At 41.4% G+C, this 10,042-nt stretch overlaps 1 protein-coding gene across 1 annotated transcript; it reads left to right on the forward strand.

Annotated features, from left to right (window-relative positions):
- Positions 1-1,735: 1,735 nt before the first annotated feature.
- On the forward strand, positions 1,736-9,607 carry LOC120920454 (natterin-4-like). The gene is made up of 3 exons (XM_040332563.1): positions 1,736-1,807; positions 6,772-6,883; positions 8,371-9,607. Exons 2-3 carry the CDS (start codon positions 6,772-6,774, stop codon positions 9,465-9,467), a joined length of 1,209 nt encoding a protein of 402 aa, XP_040188497.1. The 5' UTR covers positions 1,736-1,807; the 3' UTR covers positions 9,468-9,607.
- Positions 9,608-10,042: the final 435 nt, after the last annotated feature.

Below are 10,042 nucleotides of genomic sequence, written 5' to 3' on the forward strand. Positions count from 1 at the left end.
GCATAAATCGTTTCTGCATCTGGCCCGATATCTGTCTGTGTGCTCTGCATACAGCCAGATTTCTATGACATTATATCAGATAACTCCAATCCATCTTTAACCACATGACAACGGGTGCCTCTCCTGCTCAGACCACTGATGGGCTTTTCACCCACCCACCTGAGAACCCCTCAGAGGATCCAGAATTGGGACTCCCAAGGCACTGATTGTGACCTTTATAATCCTGTGCAAAGACAGGTTATTCTCCACATGCGTTCAAGGAAGATAGCGTGCTTCTACCTGATAGGGTTACCGCAACGACGCAAACTCAACAAATATAAGCAATTTTCTTGTTTTCATTCTATTGTTAAACCTCTTGGAGATAACAGATATATTTGAGTCACTCACTACACTATAAGGGCTCTCTCCTGCCTCCCTCTTCTTTTTTCGGTGAACACCCAGAGTCACCCCGTGGGTCTTTAGCCTTGCAGCTGAACCCCTTGGACCTATGTGGAACACCACACTCCAAATCTCGCAGGTGCCAGGTACCGCAATCAATACAAGTGAATGGCTGTACATGTGTAAATGCTGATTGCTTCTGACGCACATAAGCATATGGGGCCAGATTCTGGTACAATTGCGGCGGCGCAACGTAACCCGTTTACGTTACACCGCCGCAAGTTTTCAGTGTAAGTGCCTGATCCACAAAGCACTTACCTGTAAACTTGCGGCGGTGTATCGTAAACACGTCCGGCGCAAGCCCGCCCAATTCAAATGGGGCGTGTACCATTTAAATTAGGCGCGCTCCCGCGCCGGACGTACTGCGCATGCTCAGTTTTGAAATTCCCGCCGTGCTTTGCGCGATGTGGCGTAATTTTTTGAACGGCGACGTGAGTTACGGTGTTTCGTATTCCCGGACGTCTTACGCAAAAACAAAAAAAAATTAAATTCGAAGCGGAAACGACGGCCATACTTTAACATGGCTCGTGTAAAGTTAAGGCATGTAAAATCATGACTAACTTTGCGACGGGAAAAAATTACTAGCGACGACGTAACGAACGCGAAAACCGTCGTGGATCGCAGTAAATGCTCATTAGCATACCCGACGCAGGAAAACGGCGCAAACTCCACCCAGCGGCGGCCAAAGTATTGCATCCTAAGATCCGACGGTGTAAGTCAATTACAACTGTCGGATCTTAGGGCTATCTATGCGGAACTGATTCTATGAATCAGCCGCATAGATACGACAAGAGATACGACGGTGTATCAGGAGATACGCCATCGTATCTATTCTGTGAATCTGGCCCATGGTGTATTTCCCCAAATGCTCCACTTTCATTGCATAAACCCTTAGAGGTATGTAGAACATAGGGCCAAACCACCAGTGGGGCAGGAGGGGATGAAGGAGAAACACAATAAACATGCCTTTAATATTTATTATACAGGTCATTTAGCTCTGTAAATATCATAGGGGTATATGCTGTGCATCAAGAAATATGTGTCTTAAAATTTCTTGAGGAGGAAATGTTTTACTAAATAAAATTGCACAACAATTTATAATAGTAAGTAAAGTGTCAATGTTATTTGTGGTCAGCAAACCTAAAATAATAAATAGCATACCAATAAAAAATTATTAATCGTAAGATAAGGATGTTGGAAAGATAAACACTTCCTGGATGTTCTTGGCATAATTTTTTTTTTAAGCATCAGCATTTTATGACTAATAAAACATTATCACTTTTTTATATAAAAAGGAGTCAAGTTTGAGTTACTCACACAAAGAAAACTTTCTAAAGCCGTTTGACTTCTGTGCCACTCACCTTGGAGGGTAAGATTAATGAAGTTAATTTACTATATAGAATTTTCAGTTAGAGAAATGAATAAGGTAAGGATATGCTCACTTAATTTTTCTAATTAAACTCTAGTGTTTCCTTTGTAGTGTTAATATATAAAGCTATGGCTTTATGGCAGTTGGCCTGCATACAGAATAGACTGGAGGTAATAGAAGGCATTACAATCACATTTAAAGTAAACTTTTATCAGTATTGTGCATTATATTTAAAATGATCGTATCCATGAAAAAAAAAATTCCGAACGAAAAACTGCATACACTGTCTGAAAATTCCTTTGACCAAGAAGTTTTCTATTCTGTTCCCATCACTGTGATTGAAAAACGAACTTCGATTTGACCCCACTAATGATTAGAAAATCGAACAAACTTTCTTAAAATGATTTTTTTTGAAGGACGACATTGTTTTTGTATGGCCAGTATAGAATACATTACAGTTCTGTCTGAAAATCGGCAAAACAGTCTTACATTTATTTTTTTCGTTAAATAAAAAATGTGATCTCTGAGTCTGATATTTACCAGATTCAATCTCGAATAGTATATATCTCCTCTAATAGTATATACAGTATATATCTCCTCTAATAGTATATACAGTATATATCTCCTCCTCTAATAGTATATACAGTATATATCTCCTCTAATAGTATATACAGTATATCTCTTCTGTCTGTTATTCTCAGAGTGGATTAGAGATTTTTCTCCCTAACTATAAAGTTGGTTTACCACTGCATAGAGATATTTAAGAATAAACTGCCTTTTTTTATTTTAAACTTCACATATTGGAATTTCTATTTCCACGTTGACATAAGGCTGGTAGAAGTTTACGGAGGGGTTTCTTTTTTCTCTCCCCTTTCCTGCCCTTCCCTACCCTTCCTTATCCTTCTCTATCCTTCCCTACCGTTCCTATTCCCCCCCTCCTTTTTCTTCCCTTCTTTCTTCCCCTCTTCCTCCCCTGTTCTTTATATTATATATCTTTCTTCATGTGAGAATCATTCCTAAGATTATGGGTTAATATGGCTTCCTGGGACAACCACTAATTGGACCCTAGGGAGTTAAGAATATAACTCATTAGCTTTACTCTTATTTTATTTTTTATTTCAAGTTTCTTTTGCCATTCAATGAATACGTTAAAATCTGAAGAGGGAAAGGATACGGTAAAAAGGGGACATTGTGTTTTTTTCCTTGACTATTCTTATGTCATATGGTTATGTTAACAGACTTTTCCGCTAATTGCATTTTGTGTTGAGTCCATTTTTTATCTATAGGCTTTATATTCATGTTTATTTGTATGAATACTATAATCTGACAAGAGCTCGATTGTTACTTTACTCTGTCATTTGTGCCTTGTACAACATTGCTTATTTTCAATAAAAATATTGAAAAGTAAACTTCACATATTAAAGCAGAAGTCCACACAAAAATGGAACCTCCACTGTCCGGACCCCCCCCCCCCCTCCGGTGTCACATTTGGTACCTTTAAGGGGGGAGGAGGGAGCAGATACCAGGTAATTGCACCCACTTCCAGGCATAGATCTATTATCTGCAGGAATCTATGCCACGTCTGGCGCCCCCCCTGCTGTCTTCTGGGAGACACACGGGTCCCAGAAGACAGCAGGGACCAGTGGCATTGCGCAGCATGAGTCCCGCATGCGCAGCAGGGAACCAGGAAGTGAAGCCGCAAGGCCTCACTTCCTGATTCCCTTCCTGAAGATGGCGGCGGCAGCATCCGAGAGCGGAGTGGTAGATCGGCTTCGGGTGCCAGCATCGCGGGCACACTGGACAGGTAAGTGTCCTTATTTTTAAAGTCAGCAGCTGCAGTATTTGTAGCTGCTGACTTAATAAATCGGCGGACCTCCGCTTTAACTAAATTATACACCACATTTTTTTTAAGGCAATTATATGATTATTTGAAATAAATCGGCCAACTAATCGATTATAAAAAATAAATCGTTAGTTGCAACCCTATACAGGTGCAAGAGCCCTAAATCTGAATGCTGGTCACCAACTTCCCTGAATTACCAGTATGATTCATTGAACCAAGAAGATGAGTGAAAGAAAATAACGCTATGTTCACTTTAAACATCTGATCATGTGCCAAGAAACTAGAACTTCTGCTACTTCTGATTGGATGTTTGTTAGCTTTAGTTCATTTCAGATTTTAATTTGTGTTTAATATTCAGAGTTCATAGATTTTTAAAGTGATTTAACCCAAAAAGAGGTGACCCTACCCCTGCAGGTATGTATCTGGGTATACCTAAGGGCCCTGTTTTTAGTCACTCCTCATGTAGAGGTTACCGCCGTAGCCAAAAACATATATGCAAAAAAAATGGGTTGTATCACTCAGGCCGCGTACGCACGACCGGTTCATCCGATGAGAATGGTCCGACGGACCGTTTTCATCGGTCCACCGCTGAAGTGGCCTGATGGTCTGATGTGTGTACACACCATCAGTTCAAAATCCGATCGGGTCAGAACGCGGTGACGTAAAACACACGACGTGCTGAAAAAAAAGAAGTTCAGTGCTGAAAAAAAAGAAGTTCAATGCTTCCAAGCATGCATCGACTTGATTTTGAGCATGCGTGGGTTTTGAACCGATGCTTTTGTGTACTAACCATCGGTTTGGACCGATCGGTCAGCGGTCAATCGGTTCGATTTTAAAGCAAGTTTTAACATTTTGGTCCGAAGGACCAAAGATCGATGGGCCGTACACACGGTCGGTTTGGACCGATGAAACTGAACTTCGGTCCATTCTCATCGGTTTTGACCGACCGTGTGTACGCGGCCTTAGGGAAGCTCTAAAGAGCAGAGAGTCCCCGGGGATATAAGGGGCTACTATAGGCAGCAAAAGACAATAATCAGGGCATATGTACAAAAATATATTTAAATTTATTATATCAAATACTTAGGTAACAACACAACATAACGCTACAAATAGCAAATCACAAAAACTGGCTACTTATTGCCGGCAAGTTTTGCACCAATAAACAAAGGTTTATTGTATATGTGCAGACAAAGAACACACAAAGACTGAGGCCTTGTACACACGACCGAACATGTCCGCTGAAACTGGTCCGCGGACCAGTTTCCGCGGACATGTCCGACTGTGTGTAGGGCCTAGCGGACAGTTTTCCGGCCTAGCGGACAGGTTTCCAGCGGACAAAAGTTTCTTAGCATGCTAAGAAACTTGTCCGCTGGAAACATGTCCGTCGGACACGTCCGATGGTTAGTACGACTCATCGGACATGTCCGCTGGTTATGACGTATAACCAGCGGCCCAAAATCCTGCGCATGCGTCAAATTGATTCGACGCATGCGTGGAAGCATTGAACTCGCGTGTTAGAGAACGTCGGTGTCTTATACGTCACTGCGTTCTCTGTCCGCGGGGATTTTGGTCTGATGGTGTGTACACACATCAGACCAAAAGCTCCCAGCAGACATGTCCGATGAAAACGGTCCGCAGACCGTTTTCATCGGACATGTCTGCTCGTGTGTACAGGGCCATAGACATACATAAAAACAAATAAACAAAAGCAGTCCGGACGCCTAGATGTCCGCACTTGCTGCGCTCCCAGACGGTAATACACCGTATTTGTATATTAAATAATAATAGTGTAAATATAGGGAGCATCCAGCATGTGGGTCCCCGCGGGGGGATAGTGAGGAATAATGGCTGTGTAGTAATGGGGCTGATAACCAATGCCCAAGTTCTAACTCATGTGACACTCGACAGGTGTATATTGGAGAAACAGATAGAAAGCTGTCCTATTCAGTGATGCTGCAGATCGTCATAAGAGTTGATCAGTCTTGTATAAAGATGCTATTCAGTCGCTAATATCTACAGTCCTGCTGGAATAAAGCCGGAGCCATTAGATTGTGATAATGAAAGGAGGGAAAAAGGTGTCAACCTTTATCTGACCATCGACAATTAGGTTGAAGTGTGTATTGATGTAGTGGTCAAGAATATCCCTCTATATGTATAGCTCCAAGTTCACCAATACCTGGCATGTGTTAAAGCACTGAGTCACTCATAAGCCAGCAGCACTCCTGCATAGAGGCTATTATCAGGGCTAAGTTGGTATGCTGTATGCTATTAAGTGTAGCTACTAATGGCAACTACCCTCCGGGTCATCCATTTGCCTATTGGACGTTGATGTCTATTGAAGATCCATGTAGCAATACATTAAGCAGTTCATGTGCAGTCTAACAACAGCCGAATTATTGAAAATGCGTTCCACCTTACCGCCTCCGTATGTCATAGAATCATACCGTGCAGTCTCATCCTCTGCCTCAGAAGTGGGATGTGACCCGTTCACCGGCATATGTGGTGTCTTAATACACCTCTGCTGGGGGGGTCAGTGGGTTGAAGAGCGTTGTGTTGTATGTCGCGCTGTTCAGTTAGGATACGATCCTTTATTCCGTGTTCCGGGCACGCATTTCCATATGGCGTCACATGCAGGCCGAACCTCTTCGTATCTCCCACTGAGCCAGGGAATTACTTTGGCAGCATCCTAGGGCTGCGTGACATCAACGCGTTTCGCAAACGTGTGTCGCGTAGCTTCGTCTGGACGGGAGGAGGGGTTTTAATCCTCTGTCCTCTGTTTTAGTCATTTTCACGGCAGCCTCACTTTAAAACGAGGAGTAGGCGTGCACCGATAGGATAAAAGGGAGCGATGCACGCCTACTCCTCGTTTTAAAGTGAGTCTGCCGTGAAAATGACTAAAACAGAGGAATCTTCAGTCTTCGTTGAAGTCTGTTGACAAACTGACACCTTTGCAAGCATCGTTCAACAAATAAAAAAAATGTATCCAGAAAGATTTAGCAATACCAATGCATAGCAGAAATACAGAAGAATCATGGGAGTTTTAGAATGTTTGTTTGAGAAGTGTACTTTTTTTGTTATATACTGTATATGTTATTTATTATATGTTGATTTACTCCCACAGATGAAGGTAAACTTGCTATGTATCTTCATAACCATCAACTGGGCATTAATATTTGCCGATTCACTAGCTGTTCCACCAAATGATGAAAAGTCAGCCGAGAAGAAAACACCAGGTAACTAGTGCAATCTCTTTGCATGCTGCACACGTGAGGCTAGACAAAAGAAACATATAATAGGTGGCAAAAAAGAGAATTTACATTACCTGTTGTTATTATAATATTATGCCATAAACCTAAACTAGATTATTTATTAAGTTTCTAGACAAAATGCATTCTTTTATATGTAACATATCCAACCAAACTGTAGACCTGAAAGAACATCTGAATCCCGGGCCTTGATCAACCAAATGGAGATCATATACGAAATGCTTTGGGTGCAGTTATGTCACTAGTCACCTTTGTCAGTCTAGAAGCAGAAGTACATTATATGCAGTGCATGTATATATATTTACATGTGTATGTGTGTGTGTGTGTATATATATATATATATATATATATATATATATATATATATATATATATATATATATATATATATTCATTGTGAGTATTTAAACTGTGTGGACTGATCCTTGTTGACATAGGTTGCTAACAGGTATGCTGTGTGTGTATATAGAATAGATTTGAATTATACACAAGTTTAAGAAGTTTGCCCATCATACTGGTCCTTGTTGTAACATGTACCACTAAATTAACAAAAATAGGACGTACGGTATATAAGCATTACATGAACTGACAGCAGGGCTGCCATTAGGGTGAGACAGCCCATGCACATGTAGGGGGCCCTGGTGTGCGGAGGGGCCCGGCCACCCAGGCGCCAACCAACAAGACGGAGTTGTTGCTGCTGTAGTAACTAGCAATTGCTAAAGCAAGGTGGCTGCAGAGTGAGTGAACTCTAAGGGATGACTCTTTCCTAGATTGGGATATCTCTTTGATGCATGTATGGGGACATCTCTTTGATGGGTTGGGCTGTCTTTTTTGCTGGGTTGGGCTGTCTCTTTGCTGGGTTGTGCTGTCTCTTTGCTGAATATATGGGGCCATCTCTTTGCTGGGTTGGGTCTTTATCAAGTTGTAAGACTGGTAAAATAAAAGTGGGATGGCTAGTGGGCGGATTTGGTGGAATGGCCAGTGGGGGGGGGGGGGGGGGGGGGGCTGGTGAATGTTGGTGGTTAGGCCGGGGGGGGATCCAGGCTTAAAGCTGTCTTTTGGGGGCCCCAAAATTTTTGCCCTGACTTACAGCAAATCTTTTTGTGAAGTACCCCGGTACTCCTTATGGTACTATCTGACTGTACAATCTGCTTTAGATCTAACAAAAACAACTATGTAAGACAAGGACCTGCATGGTTGGATATGAATGAATGAATGAAATTGCATACTGTACATAGGTCCTCATTTTAAATAGCTTTGGTAAATAAAAGTAGATTGTGCAAAGATTGTAGAGATGTGTATAGTAAACCTAAGACAGATAAATTCAGGAAAAGACCTTATGTGCGTGTTTCCTTTGCAACAAACAAATACAATGGCAGCTGCTTGATCAATTTAATTCCAAATATTTATGAGATTATTAGTGAGAGTTAAATTAAATTGCATTTTCTCCACAGCTCTACCAGATGACAAAGCTGTACCTGCTGCTCATAATCAGCTCAATGTAGACCTTTCGAAAATCACAACTCCTGAAAAGGAAGCAGCGGAGGTGAAGGAGGAGGAGGAAGCAGCCATGTATGATGTTCGTCAGGCTCTATTTTCCGACTATGAGAATCTCAAATGGGTAGACTGGACAGGCTCTGTTCCTAGTGGTGCAGTTTTCATAAACAATCAGTTTACAGGGCGCACTGAATATATTTGTTCTGTCTCAAATTGTGCTACAGGGTTCTACGCCTACAACAAAGGTTCTTTTTGCTACTATACTAATGCTGGCAAAGAATTTCGTACAGCCACCTTTAAAATTCTTGTAAATGAGCAGAATTTTGAGTTTTTAGAGTGGCAAAGGTATAGTCAAGGCTCAGTATCTTCCTATGCTGTTCAGAGGTGCCAAGGAATTTATGTAGGGAAAAATGAATATGGGTTAGGTAAAGTTACTAATGGTCTTCTTTCTGTACCTTACAATGGGAATGAATACCTTTATGACACCTATGAGATCCTTCGCTTGTATCCAGACTACCATTCACAAACAGTAACCAGTTTGTCATACAATACTCACAAGATAAGCCATGATGGGGATTATAATGTTATTTTAGCCTCAAGAATGGTGATTAACAGAGGTTGCAATACATTGTCCACAACTGTTAGTCTGAGTGAAAGCACACAGGTCTCCAAGTACTGGGACATTGGACGCTCAACAAAGAGTGGGGTAATAACAACTCTCTCTGGTAATATGCCAGAGTTCTCAGGAGGCTTAATCAGCTACTCTAATGTGCCAAATTTTGAATGGCAAGAAGGATATCCATACATACAATCTAGGACACACTCATTTAGTCTGCAGCTAACTGCAAAACCAAATCACGAGTGTGAGGTTGTGTTAGAGGGAAGAAATGTACATTTGAATATGCCATTGACAGGTACTCTGTCCCGCACCTATAACAATGGCCAAAGACGCACAACCAACTTCCAAGGCACATTTTATAATTTACAGACAGATGATGTGGTTATTTACGCAAGGCCATGCAAACGCATAATCAATGTTCCACCGTGTCCTTGAGATGAAAAAAAAAAAAAAAATCTCTACCTTTACCTTTATTGTTAATGCAAATCTAAAACCAAAATGTAACTCATTTGATACTGGAAGTCTAAATTTAATGTGTAAAAATTTTTGCTGTACATATGTATAGTCTTAAAATTAAAATGTCTGCATCTTCTTTCAGTGTGAAACCTGACATTGATTTTTTTTACATTCAGAGTTTAAACCATCAATATAGCCCAGTAAACACCTCAGGGGATTACATATAATGGGTATCTGTGTTAGGGATCTAATGAAGACCGTGACCTCCGACCAGAACTTTCTAATCGGAGCACAGTACCACATCAAGTGAAAGAATGTGCCATCAGCCATGCCGCATCGGGAGCATAATGCAGAGGGTAATCTATTTAGCTTGAACAGTAAGCATGGTGTAAAGTAGGATCTGTATAGCAATTGGGTCTGTATCACCTTGTCACGGGAAGAAATGACAGAGGGGACCTGAAGGGGAAGAACCTCCTGCCAGATGTCCTCCGTCAGTTCAGGGATGTCAGCTCTCTAGATATTGGCCACACACTGCTGAGCCTATGAGTTGTGGA

The sequence above is a fragment of the Rana temporaria genome, chromosome 13 (assembly GCF_905171775.1).
Source record: "Rana temporaria chromosome 13, aRanTem1.1, whole genome shotgun sequence".
NCBI classification, from domain to species: Eukaryota; Metazoa; Chordata; class Amphibia; order Anura; family Ranidae; genus Rana; species Rana temporaria.

Excerpts from the sequence above, each read along its gene's own strand:
- LOC120920454 (XM_040332563.1), top strand. The coding sequence starts at position 6,772 with ATGAAGGTAAACTTGCTATGTATCTTCATAACCATCAACTGGGCATTA. Across the intron at positions 6,884-8,370 it reads AGCCGAGAAGAAAACACCAG|CTCTACCAGATGACAAAGCT; the intron begins GTAACTAGTGCA and ends TTTTCTCCACAG.